Here is a 24,548-nt window from a genome sequence, read left to right as displayed (position 1 = left end):
AGGCCACTGCTAATTAAGCCTGTGGAAGGGTCCCCTACATCTGTGGTTTCAGTTTCAGGTGACTCCCTAGGGAAGAAAGATATTCCTGTAACTCAGAAGGATTACAACTCTGCAGCAGTACAGATACCAGAGACCAGGGCTCTTGGCCTGCAGCCTTTCCTGTGTGTACTATATCACCATTTGAATTTCTTGAGGATTCATCCATTCTGTTATCTCGCCACCACCAATTTCATCTTGGATATAGATGCAATGCACATTTTCCCATATACAAATTCACATTTTGTGAAACATCAGGAGAAATACATGACCACAGAATACATTGCAAACATATTCTTTACAAGCAAAAATTACTTACCTCAATTCAGATGATGGGGAAACCCAAACCCACTTGGTGGTTCTCCTTCAGAAGTCTCAAGTGTAATCCCAGGACTAAATTATAATGGTGAATCCAAAGTAGTATTTCATTTATAGACTTTCAAAGAAAATAATAATCTTCTTATTTGCAATAACTACTATAAGTTTAGGACAAGCAGAAAATGTCAAAAGCAGAAAATGTCAAAAGCTATGTACATGTGACCATCTAAAATGATATTAAGCGAAATTAACCCCACAATAGGGACACAAATGATTTTTTTTCTTTCTTGCTATTGTTTACAATTATGTATAATGTACTATGTTATTTTGTTTGTTTCTTTGGTATGTTCTTCCCCCATGGTATAACCCCTGTTTTCACTGTATTTTATTTTGGTGCCCTAAATCTTGTATATACATTATTCTAATTTGAGGAGGGGAAGAGAAAAACAAAAATGTTTAAATAGGGATAGAGGTTGACCCATTGTAACAATGAGATGTACAAGACTCTATGTTGAATATGAACTTTACAACTTCGGCAGGAGGAGGGGTGGCGGGGGGGGGAAGTTGAAGGGTGGGGAGGGGTGGGAGGATTAGTTGAGGACTTGGGGAAGGAAGGGCTGGTAGGGAAAAATAAAGGAGGAAGCATCAATGTTCAATAGGAAATGCACTCATTACCTTACTCATGTAACTATAACCCCTCTGTACAGTATTTTTACAATAAAAAATGTATGAAAAAAGATGAGTACTGACAGATTACATATGGGACCCATGTTTTTCCTTACTAAATCTCCACAATATAGGATCCCCAGATCTTCCTTTAAGACCAGATCTGTAAATGTTTAACTACATGATTTAATACACTATTACTTTGTTGCTTGTGGATAAATTAGAACAGAACAGAAAAATGTGTAATGATGTGATCCAATAGAGAAGGTTGAGCAGATTGGGAGACCAGACATCATTCCCATCTCCCTTTAAACTCCCTTTCAAGACTAGGCAAACTCAGTTTGTGGGAATGCAAGTTAGCATAGCCAGTATGGAGGACAGTGAGGAAGTTACTAAAATACCTAAAAAGAGACATACCAGATGATTTGGCTACCTCACTCCCGGGAAAACATCTGAAGAAAATAAAGCCAACATACAAAACTGATTTTTATAAAGCAATTTCTGCATATAGAGATTTATTGTGATACTGTTATCACTAGAGAAAATTTGATATCGATCCATTGTCCTAGAATTAATTAGAAAGTAGTGATGAACTGGTCCATATGTGTATGTATGTCTGTGTACATGTATCTATATACATATATATGTATATAGATACATGTACATATATAAAGAAACATGAAATCCTGTAATCTGCAGCAAAATGAATGGAACTGAAGGACATTCTGTTAAAACAGGCAAAACAAAAGGCCATTATGTATGGTCTTTCTCATTCAAATAAACTTAAAACAGTTAAAATAGAAGGTAATTATGTGGGCCTGAAAAGGGCTCCAGGTCAGGAGGCAGGAGGGTGAGCACAGGGAATGTACATAATAGATCTATATGGAGAATCAAAGAATCTTATTATTAGACACTGCTAAAATATGCTAATATAATAAATACCAGAGAAGTAACGACTAAAATCTGAAGCAATGAATCTATTCTTTGTATTATAAACAATTCCTGGTGGTAGCTCATACATGTAATACTAGCTATTCTGGAAGTTGACATCTCATGATCCTAGTTCAAAGCTGGCCTGGGTAGGAAACTTGGTGAGACTCTTAGCTCCAATTAACCACCAGAATACCAGAAATGGAACTGTGGCTCAATATGTTGGATTGCTAACCTTGAGACAAAAAACTCAAGCCCCAGGACTGACAATAACAATAACAAAAAGCCATTGCTGCTTAAACTATCTATTACTTGTGTTATTGTCTTATGAATCTCAATTGTTGACACAATTCACACTCTTCAAGTCTATATTGTCTATATATGAGCAGCTCTGTCAGCAGGTGGAGGCACCAGGAGGAGCAGCTGGGGCAGCCCAGACTCTCACTTCTGCTTCCCTGGGAGGTTTTTGTCATGGCTTATATCACTGTGGGAGGGTAACTATAATGATCTTGACAGTAATAAGTGGCAACATCTTCAGGCTGCAGGCTGCTGATGGTGAGAGTGAACTCTGTTCCAGATCCACTGCCACTGAACCTGGATGGAACGCCAGATGCCAAAGTACTACTACTATAGATCAGGAGTTTAGGGGCTTTCCCTAGTTTCTGCTGGTACCAGGCTAAATAGCCATAAATGTTTCCACTGGCTCTGCAAGTGATGGTGGCTGTGCCTCCTACAGATGCAGACAAGGTGGATGGGGACTGGGTCATCTGGATGCCACACCTCGCATCTGGCAGGGGAAACATGAAACAAAAATCCACATTAGTAACCGAATTATAAGAAGGCTCTCCTGAAGATTAAAGCATCATGGATCACACTGAGAAATTTTAATGCCCAATATTCTTTATCCTTACCTGGGAGCCAGAGCAGCAGGAGCCCCAGGAGCTGAGCAGGGATCCTCACGTCCATGTTGTGTGCTGACTGGGACAGACTGCTACACTGACTATGAGCAGCCTATGAAGAAGTCCTGAGGGCAGTGGGCTGTGCTGCTGGCACATGCAAATCTTCAGCATCTGGACAAGGGTAAACACAACTTTACAGCTGCCTCATCTCAGTATGTCTACACATTTAGAATCTCAGGAGACTTAGGTCAGGCAACAGACTGTATTGTAGCCACAGAAGAGAATCAGCACATTTCTTTCCTGTGGGCACACCACTGATCTCATTGAGGATAAAAATCTCTTTTCATTTCTTTATCTGAGACAAGACCTGTCCATTAAAAGGTTAGTTCCAGAAATTTACAGACACTTGCACAACACTCGTTTGGCATATGCCTTGATTATCCAGAGCGGGAACTTTGGGAATTGCTCTGATTGGCTGATGATCTTTATGTGGCAATTTGTCAGCACTGCTGCCCTGAAATGCGATCCTTAGAGATGAAATAAGAATGTGGAGCTATTACATTTATTAGAAAAACATTAAACATGTGAGGGAGGGACATACAAAGCCACAAAGAGATAATTGTGCAGCACAGACTTGTTTTCTCCTATAACTCTGAATTTTTGTATAAACAGATACATAAAACCAAGACATTTTCTTCTCTTCAAACCTGACCAATTTTTTCCACCATCCTAGGGGTGTGTATAATTTATAATGTCCATTATTGAGATCTTCATATTCCTTCTGAGTTTTAAACATCTTAACCAAAGCTACTGTGTTTGAATCAGAGATTCTCCTTGAAAAGAAGAATAAACTTGGGTTATGCTGAAGTCTACTAAGTTGGCTAAACCTACATATGTTCCTTTCACATGGTGGTCTCTTCTATTTGTGAAGAGAACACTGTGTTTAACAGCTGGGTTAAAGATATTGGGCCCAAGTAGAGTGAGTAGAACCATGGAAAGGAAGATCGTGTTGGATTTTTTGAACAGAATCCAGGAGCCAGCAGTACATGGAAATAGCATTCATATTGAGAGGAGGCAACATGGGCTTAGAAGCAAGAGTGAGGAGAGCTGATTGTCTATGCCAGGGAGAAAGAGCATTGCTGGCTGCATTGAAGGTGCTGAGGCGGAATGAGACACGAGGACATCCATATGGGCCTGTGCAGTTGTCAGGGTCCAGAAGTCACTACTGCATGGGATGCAAAGTTGACTCATCTCAGCAGTGTTGTGCCAGTCTGAGTAATATATGAGCAAATATGTGAGGGGGGTTGTATGCTATGATCATGTAAGTGACAGTGACAGCTGGTGTTTCTCATCATCCAAAAAATTTGATCATGTTGCTAAATTCATGAGGGATCAATGGATCTGACAGTCCTACCCTTGAGGGAAAGAACTGTAGTCTAACTACAGGAGAACTTTGTCTAAGAATAACTTATTGCCTTGCACACAGGTGGACAAATCACCATAAACTCACATATACATATATGTATGTATAACACTAGATGAATGAATGCATGGATGTATAATTTTTCACAGCCTAGAAGTAATGATGTTCTAGTTCCATGAATAGATAGCACCATCACTAATGTACCTGTAAACTTTCTCCAATAAGTGAAACAAGTGACCCTTGCGGAAATAATTGATTTTTTTTATCAAAACTAGGAAAGTGTAAGATAATTTTGGATCATGTTGTGCCCAAAACAAAAAAAAAATTCCTGGTGTATGAGGTAAAGGAAAAAATGGAGAGAATCAGCTAGCAAGGGATGCCCACTGGTCAATTTCAAGGGATTTTGAATACCATATAAACAGTAATATACACCAATAAATCAATTGTAAATCCTTGGATTCACCATGATATTTTCATAAGAAATGGAATATTCTAAAATGATTAAAAACTTCTCCACACATTTTCATAAATTGCAAAAGGGAAAGAATTGTTATACAACAGAGAAATCTGGCAGCCATCACCTAGTCTAGACTTGAAATGAAGATCACCAGTAATGATGATTCAAACCGTGGGTCTGTTAACAGTCACCATAAAAAGATCACAGTGGCACTTCTGGACTTTATTCACATATATGCACTACTGAATATAACCTGGAGGAAAATTGCATGAATCTAGTTTGAGAGACATTCAGAAACATGGCTGCTGTGCAGTCACTAAGAATGATAAGACCATGATTATATTGTGTTTTTTCTTACACAATAAGATGCAAAATAAAATATATTCTTCTATTGGAACTCATTCATCATTTGGCAATATTTCACTGGCAGTAGGCAGAGATTTCAGTTTATAGAAGAATGGAGAAACAAAAGGTAATTCAAGAGAGGGAGCTCAAACAAAAGTTAATCCAGAGGTTCATTTGTTATAGCAAGATATGATTTTTTCCTACCTCTCTCCTCTGTACTCCTGTGTCCTACTTCTGTAATTAGGACAAGGTTTTTCCTTGTTGTTTACAAATTGTAGGACCATGTATACTCCTTGCCACACACAGGTTTCTTGCTATAACTAGGATCTCATTTTCTCTCCATGAGGTCAAGCCAGGTAAGGTCAACTTGGGCAAATACTGGAGACAATCACTGTCCAGGGAATGACTTCTCATACAGGCCAATTAGATGTCCTGAAATGGGATTAAATTAAACATCCTTAAAAGCAAACTCCCTACAGACAATAATAGCGGTTTGTAGTAAGAGCTCCGAAGTGCATTACAGATGCATTGGAAGAGAAAACATATATGTCCATTCTTTCATCTATGACCAAGGCCATGAGTTAAAGACTAAAGAAGGAATGTAAATTACATTTTGAAGGAAGTATCATTATGAATCAGAGGGATATAATTGATCAAACATACTTTCTCTCCCTTTGCCTATGAACAAACCACTTAAAATGAAGATTGGTTCTCTTCATTAACAGAGATATTAAGAAAGATCTAAGCTGCTCTTTTTTTGGGTTCGGTCGTGGGGCCTGAACTTTGGGACTGGGCACTGTCCCTCAGCTCTTCAGCTCAAGGCTAGTGTTCTACCACTTGAGCCACAGTGCACTTCCAGCTTTTTTTTTCCTTTTTGCTTATGTGGTGCTGAGGAATGGAACGCAGGGCCTTATGCATGCAAGGCAAGCGCTCTACCCGTGAGCCACCTTCCCAGCCCTAAGATGCTCTTTTACAGGGGGTTCAAGGTTTGTTTGAATAGATAGTCAGGGTCTGGTTCATGTTACTCATCTGTGTGTTTGCTGAATTCCAATTGCAGGGACATGATGGAATGAAAAATTAATATCCTTATTCAAAAGATGAATTTGTTAAATGGGCTTCAGTGAGATCATATGGAATATTTTTAATGAACCACAGATGTTCAATTTTAACTTGTTCCTCTTCCTCTCATTCTAATCATGCTAAGAGGTGAAGAGACAAAATGTGTTCCAAGATGCCCACTAACCACTTCCCTTGAGTAACACTGGTGCTAGAGAGAGTGTTGAAAGGGGAGCAGGTGGGTGGGGGTGGCTGGAGTCTCAGGAAACAGGACAGCATGAGATGTATTTGTTCATTGTCTTGCCTTTGCATTAAAATGAGGGTTCTGTAAGATCAGAGGTTTGTGTCTACAAGTGCTCATGGTACTGTGAGGAAATGTACTGAAGATATTTTAGCTTTTACCCACAGAGGGAGCTGTGGCGCCTTAAATCGCTTGGTGACAGAGGGACTGTTAGCATTTGAGATGTCATTGGGGGAACTAGTTGTCCTGAGATGCAGCAATGAGAGGGATTCCTAAGTATGTGAGAACTCATTTTTGAAGATGGTGTTTGCACTGATGGAAATCTAAGTCTCTTTCGATGATCAGGATGTGTTAGCTAAGAACTCAAAACATGTGAGGTCATTGTGTTTTCTATTCTCAGATTCCTATTTGGTCTCTTTCATATTGCTATTGGGTCCTATTTGTTCTATTATTTTCTTCATATATTGCATTTTAGGTGTTTGATCGAAGATCAGAAGCTTCAATGATGTTTAAACATTCGTAGCATTTATAATCCATAAAAAACTACTTTGAAGTCTATTTAGCATTTGGTGGTTGGTTACTGTTGTCATTGATCTTTTTTAAACTTTTAATTTCCAATTTATTGTTTGAATCTCTAATGGCTTACCTTTATCTACACAGCATGACAAATGCCAGTGATGGGTCAGGTTTCCTACACTACAAGTCCATCCTGCTTCTTCCATACATCCTGGTGTGCGGATTGAGAGTGCATTCAATGTGCAGCCAGGTCACCTCCCTTCCTTTTGCTCAAGGCCTCTCTTGTGTCTCTGTCACTCACACATGGAGTGAGGTTTCAGAGAAGACTATTGAGGGGAGGCCTAGGAGGGATGGGGGAGAATGATGAAAGAATGTCATACTTATAAACTGTACTTGTACTTACAAACTGATTGGTTGAATGGTAACTACTTTGTACAACTACTTAAAGACAATAAGGGTATAATTAAAATTTAAAAAAGATTTTGCAGGACACTGGAATCAAATACTATGGGGGAAGAACATACAAAGAAATAAACAAAATTGATTACATAGTACATTATAAGTACATTAAAAAGAACAGCAAGAAATATAAAAAATATTGTGTCCCTATCTTGGGGTTCATTTCACTTAACATCAGCTTATATGGTCATACATACAGAGCTATTGACCTCTTCTGCTTATCCTAGGAATATACTAGTTATTGCAGATAAGGGAAACCATATGACCTATGATTCTTTGGGTCTGACTTACACCACTTAATATAAATTTTTCAGGTTTTCCATTTCATAACAATGTGGTGATGCCAATTTTTTGATGGAGGCATAGAATTCCTATTTCTTCATCCATTCATCTACTGAGGGGCATGAGGGTTGGTTCCATAGCTTAACTATGGTGAATAATGCTGCGATAAACATAGCTGTTCTGGTAGCATTAGTATAGCCTTGTTTGTGATCGTTTGGGTAAATGCCTAAAAGTGGGATTGCTGGGTCATAAGGGAGCTCTATGTGGAGTATTTTGAGGAACCTCCATACTGCTTTCCAAAGTGGTTGAACAAATTTACATTCCCACCAACAATGCATTAGGGTTCCCTTTTGGCCACATCCCCTCCAGAATCTGTTATTATTAGATTTCTTGATTATAGCCATTCTAATTGGTGTGAGGTGGAATCTCAATGTTGTTTTGATTTGCATTTCTTTTATGGCTAGAGAAGTTGAGCATTTCTTCATGTGTCTACTGGCCATTATTATTTCCTCTTCAGAGAAGTCTCTCTTTAAGTCTTTAACCCACTTATTAATCAATGTTGGGGGATTTAATTTTCTGAATTCTAAGTATATTTTAGATATGAGGCCCTTATCCATTGTATGACTAGTGAAGTTCTTCTCCCAATCCCTGAGCTTTCCATTGATCTGGCTTGCTATGTCCTTTGCCATGCAGAAACTCTATAATTTCATGCAGTCGCTTTTGTCCAAACTTTCTTTGACTTGTTGTGTTTCTGGGTCTTTATTAAGAAAATTTCAGCCTGTGCTAAGGCGCCCTAGAGGTTCTCGTATTCCTTCCTGTAATATTTTCAAGGTGTCTGTTTTTATATTGAGGTCTTGGATCTATTTGGAGTTGATTCTGGTGCAGGTGGCATACACAGATCTGCCTTTAGTTTAGAAAGTGTTTTTTTAAGATCTCTTTGGTGAAGAAAATAATCCCTTGACAAGAAGAAATTGATAAATGTTTAGGTTGATGAACTAATTTGTTAGTTACATTGTTTAGATGATTTGACAATACGTGTACATACCAAAACCTAATGTACTTCAAATATATTATAATGTGTCAATCACAAGTTGTTTAAAAAAATGACAATTTTTCTTTATAATGTTGTTTTTTGAAAATCTTTTGTAAAAACTATGTTGTCCTGCTTTTAAAAGGTTATTTTGACATACCTAGAAAGGCTTCTTCTTTATTGAATGACTACAAATTTTTGCACACCTGGACTACACATAAGCACAGATGTGTGTTCTTTGTAAGTCAGAAGAGGTAATGTCAGATATGCTTGCACTAGAAGGAAGACAGAGAGTTAGGGTGTGCAGATGCCTCCAGGGCCTTCCTCCCAATACTTTCTAGTCACCTTAAAGGACTGACTCCACCTGAGAAGCTCTGTCAGCAGGCACCATGAAGAGCAGCTGGGACAGCCCAGTCTCTCACTTCTGCTTCCCTGTGAGGTTTTTGTCATGGCTTGTATCACTGTTGGAGTTCTACTATAATCTTGTTGGTAGTAAAAGGTGGCAATATCTTCAGGCTGCAGGCTGCTGATGGTGTGTGAACTCTGTTCCAGATCAACTCCCATTGAACCTTGAGGCCAAACTATTTGCAAATTAGATCAGAAGCTTTGTAGCATTCTCTGGTCTCTGCTAATACCAATTTAACTCATTGCTAATGTGCTGACTGGCCCTGCAAGTGATGACAACTCTGTCTCCAAAAGATGCATATAAGTGGGAGGACTGGGTCAACTGGATGTCACATCTTGCACCTGACAATGGAAACATGAAAAACATTATACATTTAATTAATTATGCAATCCAAATACTTCCAGAAAGAAGCAGGCTGTTTTTCTTTCTGGGTATTATTTTAACATATTAATAAGATATTTCTTTGTTTCTTTGTATGTCCTCCCTCACAGTATAACCCCTGTTTTCACTGTATTTGATGTTGGTATAATTTGTAGAGGGGAAGGGAAAAAACAAATCGCTTAAATAGAGATATAGGTGGTCCTATTGAAACTATGAGTTATATAAGACATTATGTAAAAAAAATGAACTTTACAACTTTGGCACAGGGGTTGGGGTGGGGAATGCGGGGGTAGGGGTGGGGGGGAGATGGGAAGAGATGGGAAGGGGAAACAAAAGAGGAGGCAACAATGCTTGATAAGAAATGTACCCATTACCTTGCCCATGTAATTGTAACCCCTTTGTATGGTATTTTCACAATAAAAAACACAAAAACCAAACAAAAAAAAACCCATGAGATGAATAATCCCCAGCATTGTCCTTCTTTACCTTGGAGCCAAAACTGTAGAGCCCCAGGATCTGAGCAGGAGCCCTCATGTCCTTGCTGTGTGCTGAGTGGAACCTTCTGCACAGGGTGTGAGCAGCCTATTATGATGTTCAGTTCAGTGGGCTGAGCTCTGGGCACATGCAAATTAACAGGAGTTGGTCAGGGCTGGGGATAACTGCAATCTGGCAGATTTCAGTGACAAAGTGAGACCTAAAGACCACAGATGTCCAATTTTCTTATAGATAATGTGTTTCTCCCTGGTGATGTGAGAACAGAATATGTTGTCCTGTGAGAAAAATAAATGTTTTAAATTCCCATATTGTCCAAGACTTGCTAGTATTTTCTTTACTGTTTATGTTCATGTAAGCCAATCATTGAAAGATAAACATTCCTAAGGGAGGTCAATTTTATATTTTCCTGCATTTTGTATCTGTGAATTTTGTGACACAGGATTCTAGAGCATTCAGGTTAATTCCCTGAACCACATTAAATAGTTAATAACAATCATTATTGTCCAGATTGAGAAATTTATAAAGTTCAAAAATTTTTATGAGAGATAAAACTCTTGAAAAGTATTATATGTGAAATAAACTATTTTTGTCTGAGATGTATAGAGTGTCTTCTGCTGTTTGTATTGGTGTCCTGTTCACTCCATACAAATGACTCATTTCCTTCTCTTCTGAATGCTCTGAGTTCTTGCCTCTCTCTAGGACAGATCATAAAACACCTGAACTCTACTGAACTGTACTTCAAGTTCACTGTTCTCCTTAACCCTGCATTATCTCTCATGACCAATATATTTTCAGTTGTAAGTGATTTTTTTTGTGTGCTTGGCCTGATGTTTGAACTCAGAGTTTAGGTAGTTTTCTCAGCTTCTGTGTTCAAGGCTGGTTTTCTACATGAGCCATAGCTTCACTTCCAGCTTTTTAGTGGTAAATTGGAGATAAGCAGCTCATAGATTTTTGTGCCCAGGCTGACTTCCAATTACCTTGAGGAGATCTCAGCTTCTTGAGTAACTAGAACTAGAGGGATGAGCCAGTGGTACCTGGTACTAAAGCATTTTTTAGCGAATGCATTTAGGCCATTTGATCCAAACAGACACAGATGGAATAAAATGCTATGTGGTCAGAGTGAGGACAACCTGCAGCCACAGTTTGGAAAGGACTTCTTCAGCATGAGGAATCAAGCACAGCTGACAACAGAAAGTGAGGCTAGAGTTAAGTTAGCAGGCCACACAACATGGAGATCAGCATGTGGTGACACACTGCATTGTATAGTGCAGGATGACACATTTGAGGACAAAGGAGTAGAGTAGTCACATGGAACTTAGCATCACAAATGGAAGCATCTGCTGTGGGTGCAAGGAGATAACACAGTTGTTCCAAGTCACAGAGCCCACAAATAAGTCATTGTCCAATCAGAGCCTTCTTCATTACCATTTAGTGTGTAAACTGCATCTGAGTCTTGACTTAATTATCCTCTCCTCCTAACACGTTAATGGTCTCTGCAGCACATGCTAACACAACTGCTCAAAGAAGGATTTTACAATGTTCTTCTTCCCTCTTTTTATGATGATGTATGAACCTACTACCGAAAGCTATACTCTTCCCCTCATTCCTCTTAAATTTAACTTCTATTTTTCTCATACGGTCCTCTCAATCTCTGTCACTGTCTTTGCTGGAAGAGATTTGCTCTCCCTACTGTGCACTGTAGAACAAAGCTGGTACTAATAAAACAAGTACAAGGCATATGGGTGCTGTGAAGTTATAAAGGCTACCTGGCAAATTATTAATAGAATGACAAAGGACATCTACCTGTGTGGAGTTAAAAGCAGACAGGTTCTAGCAATAACACATAAATTCTCTTGATCTATACTCCAGGTCTGGCTGCAGCAACTGTGAAAATTTGTCTTATGAGTTTCAAGTCTGCAAAGGATTTAGGTATTGGAATACTTGGAAGAGTTTGAAACAATGGCCTTCAACCAGAGATCTTGCTCTGGGCTGTGAGGGATGGAGTTACTGGCTGAGAGATGAAGTTGAGGACAGAGAGATGGGGGAGACTAAAGGAACTTTCTGTGGATCTTACTGAAAGAAGGAAGAGCTTCAGGAAAGGAACGTGTTTATAATCTGGGCCATGAAAGTAAGTGAGTTCTGGGACAAGGTGAAAGTCTGAGAGACCTAGACTTCAGAGCAGGGCTGAGACTGGAAAGGATGCTCCAGGGTTCTTCCCTTGGCTTCTGAGGGGGTTGAAAAAGGAGGAAATTCAGCAGGGCCCTCAGGACAGATTCTTAATTCTAGTCCTTATTCAAACATAGAAGAAGTGGAGCTCTGGTAGTTCACTCCTCTAATCCTAGCTTCTCAGGAGGCTGAGATCTGAGGATCATGGTTTGAATCCACCCTGATCAGGAATAAATTGATCTCCAATAAATTACCCAGAAAAAGCTGGAAATGATGTTATGGTTTAAGTGGTAGAATGCTAGCCTTGAGCCCAAAGATCTCAAAGACAACACCTCACCTACATCCTGAGTTCAAGCACCAGGACTGGCAAAAAATATACAAACAAACAACAAAAAAATCAAACAAACAAAATAAAACACCCACCAACTAAAAAAAAACATATAGGAGCACTTCACAAATGAAAGAATGCCGAAGTAACATGTCTATTGTTCATATGTATCAAATTAACACCTGGATAAACATACTTTCTTTGTCTAACTCATCATTTCAAATTCTGATCCTGAAAAAGAACTCTAGGGAACAATGGCTCTTCCTCTCTCTTAGCCTGAGCATCATGAAGCTCAGGACCCAATCTGTTCTTTTGAGAACAAGCAGTTACCTGCTCAGTGCAGAGGACTCTGGGCCCCTGCTGGGGATAGCATTGACAGTGCAGCCCCCTCACCTCCCACAACTGGATATGGTGTGTGCACAGGTTCCCTTCAGGGCTGTGTGTCTTCAGCCCTCCTTCCCTCACCTTTCTGATCTGTATTTGATGATTTCACTACAAGAATCCTGGTGGAAGTGTCAGCCTGGTCTTGTGTGATTACACTTTCAAAGTGAAATATGAAATAGGAACTTGTACATGAGGAGACATTACCCCTTCCATAAACATGGTCCCAGCTGCCATGGGTTCCAGGAAAGCCTGGAATAGAGCTCCCCAGGCTCAAGCTCCTAAGCACAAAAGGGAAACATCACCCCTGCTTTCCCAAGGTCTCTAAGATCAGGCTTAGGTTTTTTTTATCCTTGTGTGGATTTTGGAATCTAGAGGAAGCTTTGGCAAGATTTCCATTTGGTGTTTTGTTTTGTTTTGTTAAATAATCTTCTCAAACAATTATGCAAAAGAATCTCAGCACTTTAATGTAAAATTGTGTCATTTTATTTCTTTTACCTAAGGATAAATTTTAATTTGCATATATTAATAGCATGGGGTGATTTTAAATGGTAATTCTATATCAAAATTCAGTGTATTTTGAAAAATTTCACTACCTTCTTTGTATTTCCACTGTCATTTCCCTCCAACACCTATTATCTTACTTTATATAACTGACTTCATTATTCACAAATATATGTATGTATGCATACATATTATATTATATATTATACTTAAATTCATTTTCATTTATTTGTGCCTTAGGTCTCTTACCTATCTCCCTTTAGACATTTTCCCCATTTTGCTTTCATGAACTGTTACCATGTTTTATTATTAGTATTATTTAATTATTGTTATATTATCATCATTTAATTCTAGATACCACAAATGAGTGGGACCATGGAATATTTGGCTTGGGAATCCTGACATATTATTCAACATGATCTCCAGTTCCTAAATTTTCCAGCATATTATATAATTTCATTGTTCATCTCACTCTGTATTTGCTAATGATCCAGAGAATAATGTCCTCAGGACTTTACTAAAATCCCTATTGTTGTCAGTCATAGGCCTTGAACTCAGGGCCTGGGCACTGTCCCTGAGCTCTTTTGCTCAAGGTTAGCACTCTAGCACATTAAGTCACAGCCACCCTTCTGGTCTTCTGGTATTTATGTGGAGATAAGAATCTCGCAGCTTTCTGCCCAGGCTGGCTTTGAACCAAATCCTCAGATCTCAGCTTCCTTTGTGTCTAGGATTATAAGCATGAGCCACCAATGCCCAGCACATCCTCATTTTAAAGAAGGACCTGAGGAGTCATGATGGATCAAGACAAGGTCAGGCTGAACCTTGAATCTCAGGCTTAGAAGGAAATCTGGTGCAACAGTGTAAGAGGAACAAAGGGAGGGCAAATGCCTCTCTTGTGAGGCCTTCCAAGTGGAAATCATATCCCCTGGATACCATATTCCAGATGCGCTGAAGTACAGATCTGTGTTCTTTTTATGACAGCAGAAGCCTTGTCTGGATGATGACTGTGAGGCTGAGATGAAGAAATACAGTTAAGATTGAGAGGATTGTCACTGACCACCTGGACCAAATCCCCAACTGAACTTCAGAGCCTGGCTGTAGCTGCAAAGCATCAGCAGCAGGTGAAACCACAAGGAGAAGCAGCTGGGGCAGCCCAGCCTGTCACTTCTGCTTCCCTTGGAGGTTTATGTTATGGCTTGTACCACTGTGGGAGGGTAACTATTACCCTGTTGACAGTAGTAAGTTGCAAAGTCTTCAGGCTGAAGGCTGCTGATTGTGAGAGTGAACTCTGTCCCAGATTGCCTCCCACTGAATCTGGATGGCACCCCAGATTCCAATCTCTTTGCCCAGTAAATCAAGAGTTTAGGAGCTTTCCCTGGTTTCTGCTGATACCATTGTAAATCATCGCTAATACCCTGACTGGCCTTGCAGGTGATGGAGACTCTGTCTCCTACTGATGCAGACAGAGAGGATGGAGACTGGGTCATCAGAATGTCACAACTGGTACCTGATAATGGAAACAAAAGACAAATATCCATCCAATTAGTTATACTGTGAGAACTTCCATGAAGACCCAGGCTTCTAGACCTAGACTTCTCCCACAGGGTGGAAGAAGTGCTATCCTTCCTTACCTGGGAGACAGAGCAGCAGGAGCCCCAGGAGCTGGGCAGAGGCCCTCATGTCCATGGTATGTCCTGACTGGGACTGACTGATACACAGAATTTGAGCAGCCTTAAAGAAGTTCTCAGGATAAGTGGGCTGTGCTCTGGTTGCATGCAAATCCTCAACTGCTAGGCAAAGCAACAAAGCCAGCACAGATGCAGGGTGGTGGAAATCGAGGTCAAAGCCCAGAACTAAAGTTACCATGTGTCCCATTGAGACCTGCACATCACTAACTTGTCCTTGAAAAATGTTCTCCCAAAGACGGAATGACTCCCAAGGTAGCAGGCTGGATTTAAACATTTTTTTAAAATACCATGTTAAAACAAAGCAAGTGCAACCAAAATTCATGATCTGCAATGTAGAGACCAGCCCATGGTGTTTGCATTGCTGCCCTGTGCACTCCTGATGAATATTGGCTTTTCTTCTCTTGTGAATGTTCTTTCCCAAAGTCTCCCTCCAAGACATTTCTCATTAGATTTTTTTTTTAAATTTTCAACCTCATATGAAGGAAAGAACTTGGTTCTATTTCTTGCTTTGTAACCATTATTCTTTTCAACACTAGTCATTTTATAAGCTTTTCAGTGCAGTGTGTCTTCTAATTTTATTATCTGAAACTGTGGCCCCTCAGTTGCTAAGTTGTCCTTTAACCCATGGGCTCACATTTACTTTAGTCTACTCCATTCCATGCATCTGAATATCCCTATATCCCCCTCCAGTTTCTCTAGTGTCTAAGTGATGGTAATGTCAATGAATGAGACACCAACAGGCAAAAAAATGGGGTGAAATGCAACATGACCAAGATTGAGGATGAGGAACTGGAGCCACACAGTATGCAGAGGACATCTCCAGGCAGTGAGGACAAAGACCACAGGCAGTGAAGCTAGAGTGAAGTGAGGAGGGTTCCCACATGGAGTTTATTCATTACTATGTCCAAACAAGAACAGAACAGAAAAAACTATGACAAATGTATTAAATTGCTGAGGACTAGAAAAAAATATATGTCTCCTAAATGTGGCTCTGATACAATAAAAAATATATGTTTGCTCATCCTCCTCTGCTCATGACATGAAATCCTAGAAATCCCTTGGAATTTTAGAGAGAGAGAGAGAGAGAGAGAGAGAGAGAGAGAGAGAGAGAGAGAGAGAGAGAGAGAGAGAGAGAGAGAGAGAGAGAGAGAGAGAGAGAGAGAGATTGAGAGAGAGAGAGATTCTTGGGCCTGGATGTGAATAAAGACTGAAATCCAACAATCTTTGTTACAGTGTTCTCTCTATGAGGGAAGCACAGGTAATATGCTTCGTGAGGATAGATAACCACATGATATTGCCTCCTAGGACATGTTTTCTCTGAAAGTCCAGTTAGTGAGGCTGAAGCTAATCTATGGAATGTGATGGCAATCAACATCCTCAAAACTGAACAGCACACCAAATGATACCTGAGAATTAAGAAGGCAAAATCAGTGTTTTAGAGAAGCAAGTGTCCACTCTACAATTAAGGACCAATGCTGCCACTTAATCAGAGAAGGAAAAGGTTAGTCATAGCACTAAAAGGGGTTATTGAGAATCTTGGGGATATAAGAGACTAACGTTTTTTTTCTCTTTGTTACCCTCAAATGCTTCCCTCAAAATAAATGGACAGGCTACTTTTTTATTGAAACACATTATGAATATAGTAAAAATACACACTCTGCCAAAAATAGGCCTTGGTTGGTTTATATAGATTTCATCAGACAGTAATCATCCTCAATGACCAGTGTGTACTGCTTCAAGCTGTGAACACAGGATGGATTAGAAGACCTCTGCCTTAGTTTGGATAACTGGCCACTAGTGAGCGTAGAGTTGAGTTTAATTTACATGAAATAAAATTGTTCAACTGTTCAACTTCTTGTCTATTTCTCTGTTCATTATTATAAATTAGGAGACACTAAATGGAACTGGAAGCCCAATACTATGTGCCCTGATTAAGGACATTGCTTAAAATGGGAGAATACAACTGGGGACCAGTAACTCAGACCTGTGATTCTAGCTACTCAGGAAACTGAGCTGTGAGGATCACAGGTCAATGCCAGTTCACACACAAAACTCTGTGAGACTCTTACCTCCAATTCACCACAATTCACTGTGGATCAAGTAGTTCAGTGCTATCCTTAAGCAGAAAAACTCAGGGACAGCATTCAGGCCTTAAGTTCAAAAGCTACAACAACACTGAAAAAGGGGATGAGAATCCCAATGGAGTAAGTTAGGAGCAGCCATAGAAACAGGATTTGTTCATTTGATTTCTGTCAGTCTCATTAAAATGAAAACTCTGTAAGATCATTGATTTTCTTTGATATACTCAAAACTTCACTGTTGGCGATTGTTCATAATAACTATCAGTGTATAATAATAAATAATTCCTTTGTGTTGATGATAGGAATAAATGAACACCTATACTTGAGACCTGCTGCTATTTCAGCTTTGACCACCAGGGGAAGGAGTGGAACCTTAGACATATCAGTGACAGGCATAGGGAGGACTTGAACTGGGACAGGATAGTCTGGCTGACCTGAGTAGCAGTGACAAAGGTGACTCCTGAGCAGGTGGTGACTCAAGGTTCTGTAGTGGTGCTTGAACTGAGAGAGAGATCAGAAGTCTGCTCTGATGTCTGGAACTGATATGTACTGAAGAAGAGGAACTTAAACATGACTTTAAAACTCAAACAAGGAGCTAAGACAAAGCCATGAACCCTGCACTCTGTTCTCATCCTGTCCAATGACTTAAATATTTTGCATGAGGTAACACAAGAAGTAATGCTTCCCTTATTTTTGTAATCAACTATTCTGGTACCAACCATATCATGTTTCACATGGTGTATCAGTTGGAAGAGTTTCGTTAATGTTTAATGTTTTTAACTATTGAAAATTTTGGTTGACATATATGTATGTGTCACATACACATATATCTTAAGAATAATATATTTTATATTTTTGCTCAGTGTCTGTGGTATTCATGTTGTAAATATCCTAATGAAATCCCTTTGTGTAATTCCTCAATGCTAATACTATTTTTTAAAGGAAAATGAAAAAAAAAAACATGTTTTGGATCTCTAATAAAAGTATACTCAGATTTACTACTAAATACCAAATTCGAATTCTAGGAAAACAAGTAACAATATGAAGTATGTCATGTCCTTACTTACTGGAACTTACTGCTGGAAAATATAATAGATGAAATATATTCTTTAAAGATATTTCTATTGTAAATATATTCCCATTTTTGTGAAAATAAATGATTAACCCTTAAAGAGACTGTCATTACTATTGGCTGCTTTCAGTCTTAATATAGGAACTTCAGTTCTACAGAAATTATTAAAACTTGCCACAATTCGTCTTGGGCCAAAACAAGCCATTTCAGCCAGGTGCTAGTGGCTCACAATTGTAATCCTAGTTCCTTGCTCAGGAGGCCTTGATCTGAGCATGACCATTCAAAGCCAGTCTAACTAATAAAAATGTAACATGTGGAGCTGTGGCTCAAGTGGTAGAGTGCTAGCCTTGGCTCCCAGGCTCTGGATACAAGTATCAGAACCAGCACACAGAAAAAGAAAGGAGCCATTTCAATTTTTGTACACTATCTATAGAATTAAAGGAGAATATGGGCAGGCAACTGTCCTCTGGTGACTGACATAAAATGGCACTCTCCTATGTTACCACATGCTGAGGTCACCAGAGATGGTTACCACAAGCTGGACAAGAAACAGAGTAAGGTCCTAAGAGGAGTGTCTGTTGTTCCCAGGTGGGATGCAGGCTTCTAAACATCTTTCCTAAAGACCAGAGGCAATTAAAGGAGGAAGGACTTAAAGAGAACACTTTGTATTCAGCCATTCGGGCTCCTTAGCCTGATGTTCTCCGTCTGGGTCCATAGATTGTAACCATGTGTGGTATCTTGATGTCAGGCCAGAAGCTCTTCAAAGTAAGTTGTTTGTGTCCATCAAATAAGAGTGAACAATTTGGGCTCAGAAGTTTTGAAATTTTGGGAGGATTGTTAGATCTGTGGGCTTATCACATAAAACAAAAACAAACAACAAAAAGAACCATGATATCAGTGATCAGGAGCAAATGGCAGTTTCATTTTGGGGATGACTGACATATGCAGGAGGAAGCTCCTCACAGCAGGAGACTGTCTAGAGGCTGAGGTGACAGGAAGTATAGAAAGGCTAGTCTGTCTATAAGACTTCACCCAGAGACACACAGGGAGTGTCTGGGTCAGAAAGACACAGAGGGACAAGGTGATTAGGAATTTCCATGAACTGGATTTATCTTTCCTTATTGCTCGGAGCTGTGGATGGGTTATCCTGAAGTGGATAAAAATCAGTACTTCTTTATACTGTTTTTGAAGTAACTGGATATGCAAAATTAAAATTGGCACATACAAACCTGCCTTTAAGGAAAATAGTAAGCTACCCCACTTATGGACATTTATCCAAATGACCACAAACCAGGACAAAGAGTATGGAGCAAAAAAGAAAGCAGCTACAGAAGGAAATAAACCAAAGAAAAAAGAAAAGAAGAAAGGAAAGTAAAAAAATGCAAACAGTTCAATAGAAAAGCTCAAAATCTATGTACATATAACCATATAAGATGATGTTAAGTGAAATTAACTCCAAGATATGGACAAAAGAGGTTTTTCTTTGTTGTTGGTGTTTTCAATGTACTATGTGATTTTTGTTTCTTTTTTATGTTCTTCCTCCTATGGCATATCCCTGTTGTCATTTTATTTGATTTTGGTACCTTACATCTTGTATATACATTTAATCTAATTTGGGGAGGGGAAGGGGAGTAACAAAATGCTGAAACAAGGACACAGGATGATCCATTGCTACAATGATATTCTCAAGATGCTATGTTGTAAATGAACTTTACAACTTTGGGTTGGGGGTAAGTGGGGAGGCTGTGAGAGGGAATGGACAGTAGGGGAGTAGGGGAGGGAAGGGTTAGTGGGGGAAATAAACAAAGGAGGGGGTAACAATGCCCAACAAAAAATGTATTCATATACTGATATAACCATAACATCTATGTACAGCATCTTTATAAGAAAATAAATTTTTTAAAAGACCTATAAACAAAACAAATCAAAGAAAGTTTGGATAAATGGAATTGAATTAAACTGCAGAGCTTCTTCATGGCAAAGGACATAGCAAGCAAGATCAATAGAAAGTCCACAAACTGGGAGAAGATCTTCAGTAGCCATATAGCAGACTAGGACCTTATACCTAAAATACAATTAGAACACAAAAATTAAATCCCCTAAAAACAAATCTTGAAAGAAACAACATACCCATTAATGAGTGGGCTAACAACTTAAAGAGAGACTTCTCTGAAGAGGAAATAAGAATGGCCAATAGACACTTGAAGAAATGCTCAAGTCCTCTAGCCATAAAAGAAATTCAAATCAAAACAACATTGAGATTCCACCTTACCCCAGTTCCAATTACTCTATCCTTCTTAGCCCAAAATGTTCTTCTTCAGAAGCCAAGGTATTTTCTCTCCTATGATCTGAAGTCTACTCACATTACACTTCTCTGTAAACATGCATGTTCCTATGTCAGCCATCTCTTCTAGTGTCAAACAGGAGAAAAATGCAGTGAGTAAATTAAAGACTGGGTTTGTGACCCAGTCAAACCACAGAAACTGACCTGAAAAAACAAAAACCAACAAACAAAACAACAAGAAGTAAAAGTCTGGATGTGTAGCAGAAATGGAAGAGAACTTGTGAAGTCATTAGTTCAAACCTAAGTACCACACAAACAACTAGATTTATCTGATATCTCCTGTTTTCTGTGCTTGCATGATTACTCTCCTGGTTGTTGTAGATTGTATGTTGTCTCATTGACACAGACTTTTCACCTCCACTCAGAGTCACTCTCACACTGACATAGTACCTGAGACAATTTGCTCAGCTGCTCTCCAGACCACCAATGCATGAGCACAGTTGCCCTAGTCAGAAGGGAGGTTTTAGTTCAGGGCTGTATCACTGTGGGAGGATAATGTGTGTGTTGCAAGCAGTAATAAACTCCAATATCCTCAGCCTCTACCCTGCTGATTTTCAGTATGAAATCTGTGCCTGACCCACTGCCACTGACTCTGACTGGGACCCCAGATGCTCTGTTGGAAGCCTTATAGATCAAGAGTTGTGGAATCTGGCCTGGCTTCTGCAGGAACCAATCGAGGTAGATGTGTCCATCCTCATACAGAAGGTTATGACTAGACTTGCAGGAGATGGAGGCCGACTCTCCCAGTGTGACAGACAGGGAACTTGGAGTCTGGGTCATCACAACATCTCCACTGGATCCTGAAATTAGAATAAGAAGAAATGCAAGGTTATTCACAACTATAGACAGACACGCATGTATTACTTGTATTTTGATATATACTGCATTTTATTCATATCATGCCTTGACCCAGAATGTAAAAATAGCAAAAATTAAAGATCAGACGTTTGAAACCATAAATGAGTCTCTAGGAGTCACCAACAGTCTTCTCAACCAGAAGAATATATATCCAAGCATAAATTCTAGCACTTTCTGGAACGTTTCTGACTACCTAAGACCTTTTCTTCATTTGCCCCATCATGGATAACAAGATCTGCACGTCTAAAATGTGGATTGAGCACCATGAGTGCTAAGAGCTCACCCTCCCACCCACTCTCATTCCTCATCTCCCATTGCTCTTACCAGGGATCCAGAGCATTAACAGCCACACGAGCCGAGACAAGAACGTCATTTTTAGGAGTGAAATGAGGAGTCTTGACAGGTAAAGGCAAGTTCAGCAGCACTCAGTCTTTATTTCAGACTTAGAAAGGAAGGTCCTCCTTAGGGAGCAATATGCAAATAGCCAGGTGGGGGCAACAGTGTGGGGAAAGGAAAATAGAGGATAAAGCTTGCTCTTCTAAGAAAAGTGACAACAGAAGTGTTCAGTGTTTGGTAATAACCAAAAATTTACATGGTTTCTGCAGCACTGGAAAGAAGGATCCCACAGTAAATGTTCTGTTTCTCCAAGAAGTGTAGGGTGCACATGCTCTCACCCCATAGAACAGTATCAGGGACCCAATGATAGGCAGGCTTATGTCCAGGATCATCTCTAGGAAATGAATAGATATCATGCCTTAGCTCCCATGAATCTCCTCAGCTAGTCTAGGGAAAGGCACAGTACCCTCTTTCCTCAGTGATCCTCAAGGGAATTGACCACTAAGAGCAGAGAGTTGAGTAGATGAAGAGGCATCTGATATCCATAGTTACCAGATGATCTGTTCAGGATGTTAGCTACAAGTGTTAGAAAGTCTGTTTCCATAGGAACTTCCCGTTAAGACTTAGAGCAAAAAAATTGACATAGAGAGCAATTTTCTCTTATAGGTAATGACCAAATTGTCTTAAAATGAAAAATATGACAGAAATATTTATGCATGAAAGTGTGAATATATATTCATCTATATGTATATTCAATGTAACCATTTTGATACAACAATATCCTGTACTATATTTAATTAATTAATCAACCTATTTCTTAAAAATCCTACCTGGAATGTAATAGAAGTTTGAATTCAGTCAAGATGTAGTATACTCATACATGGAGATGTTGAGTTGAAATGTACTGATGTGACTACTTTAAGATAATTATATTAATACATATTTGTATAAATATATTTCTCATTACCTTTAATTAACATAAAATCTTTAAATGTCTGCAGTACCAATCTAGTTAACTAGTCTTTGTTTATTTGTGTCAGAGTGCTCTGTCTCTATTTCTTGTCTCCAAAATCTCTATGCTTGTGAAGAAGGTGCACATGGAGAAAGAGACGTGCTGATGGACCACATGGCCTTGAGCAGTGATGCCTTATGGGAAGTGAGCAGGCCATCAGGAGGATTAAAGCTGCTCTCATGGATTGAGTCAGTTCTCATAACAGTCATTTGTTATAAAGTGACCACAACCATGTGCTTGGCCATCTCATCTGCAGCTTGTTTCCTCTTTACTAACACTGTTGTGGCACGACAGGACAGGCCTTACCTGAGCTCAAACAGATGAGGATACTACATCGTGGACTTTTATTTCTAACACTGTGCATTAAGCAACACTCTTCTTTATTCAGAATTTGTGCCAATAAATTTGTTTTGGTAAATGATTGACACAGATCTGTGTATGTGTGTGTGTGTATGTGTGTGTGAGAGAGAGAGAGAGTAAGAGAGAGAGAGATTGAGAGAGAAAGGGGGAGAGAGAGGGGAGAGAGGAGGGTATGAGAGAAGTGGTTTAAATAGAAATACTCTTAAATAGACTGGTGTATAAAAAGTAAACCTCCACCTCTGATACTCATCTTAATACAACTTCCTAAACCTTACAGAGATCATTTGTTAACTTGCTGAAGTGCAGATTCAAAATCAGTACATCTGAGGTCATTTTGTAATTTTGTGTTTGTAACATGCTCTAAGTGATGCTGACAAAAAATAATATTGCATCCATGTTCAGTTATGTTCTTTCTTATATGTCAAGAAGTTTTTTTGCTTGAGAAGTGTCCTTTACATATTTCATGCCAATATTCATTTTCCATGGACTGAGACCGAGTGAACTCTGGCTATGGTTACAAGCTCCTGATAGGAAGAAGCAGGTGTGAATATGGTCTTGGGCAATGCCTTCCTAACCATTACCGCAATGGGTCATTAGTTTGAGCTCCTTTCATCACAGTCTCTTCAGGAAGTGCATTTCCCAGCAGTCCTCTCCCTCTCTGCTTTACTGTGGATTTTCTGAATCAGATGAGATTCAACCCTATCCATCCACATCCTGTCTGACAGACAGAGATGAGTGTCATGACAAATGAGAATTTCATACACATTTTTGTTTTTAATTATATTTTTATTATATATAGGTGTTGTATAAAAGAGTGACCATTAAACATAGTTTATACATATGATGTATCTTGATTAATGTCACCTCTTTCATTTTTCTACCCCATCCCTCTCTACTCAACCCCTTTCTTCCATGTATAGTTCTATATATAAATACTAAATATGAATTTATGGCTCTTATTACATCTGCATGGTACATGGAAGACCTTTTTTCTGATTAAACTGGTAAACATTGGTGTAATATATGTCATTATGTAACTGTACCTAGTATATGGTTTATAAATGTCTTAAATATGTTCTATCTATTCACATATTGCCTATTTTTATTTAGATATATGTGGATTTATTTGAATTGGGCTAGAAATCAAGTGTGCTTTAATAATCTGAGTCAAACAACAGAAAAACTCTGTCTGCAGTTTCCAAAGCAGAATTGCAAATTATTTATTATTTTTGTCATTATATTTCCTCAAGTTTCAAAAAAATCATTCCATTTTTATTGTCATAGGATGAGAGAATCATGTGGAGAATAATGATCAATTTGACATTCAGCATCCAAGATAAATTAATATTTGGTAACTAGTTAAAAGCATTGGATATGTTGTAAAAATGTTACTTGAAATCCCTGGTACAAAAAAGAAAAGACAAAACATATTAAAAATTATGAAAGCCGTCTTTTTTTTTGCCTGGCTGCTGGAAGTG

The 24,548-nt window shown here is 39.0% G+C and overlaps 2 gene segments (V, D, J or C); both read right to left on the bottom strand.

Moving 5' to 3' along the window:
- Window positions 1–2,426: 2,426 nt before the first annotated feature.
- On the bottom strand, window positions 2,427–2,949 carry LOC138833324 (immunoglobulin kappa variable 1-27-like). The segment is given in 2 exon segments: window positions 2,427–2,737; window positions 2,862–2,949. Coding segments are annotated over 2 exon segments (366 nt in total).
- Window positions 2,950–20,972: 18,023 nt separating this feature from the next.
- On the bottom strand, window positions 20,973–21,770 carry LOC138833358 (immunoglobulin kappa variable 2-30-like). The segment is given in 2 exon segments: window positions 20,973–21,304; window positions 21,687–21,770. Coding segments are annotated over 2 exon segments (381 nt in total).
- Between the last annotated feature and the right edge of the window lie 2,778 nt (window positions 21,771–24,548).

The sequence above is a fragment of the Dipodomys merriami genome, unplaced genomic scaffold (assembly GCF_024711535.1).
Source record: "Dipodomys merriami isolate MVZ:Mamm:240054 unplaced genomic scaffold, mDipMer1.0.p SCAF_204, whole genome shotgun sequence".
NCBI lineage: Eukaryota > Metazoa > Chordata > Mammalia > Rodentia > Heteromyidae > Dipodomys > Dipodomys merriami.
The sequence above is the reverse complement of the archived record's forward strand: the minus strand, read 5'-3'. Positions and strand labels throughout refer to the sequence as shown.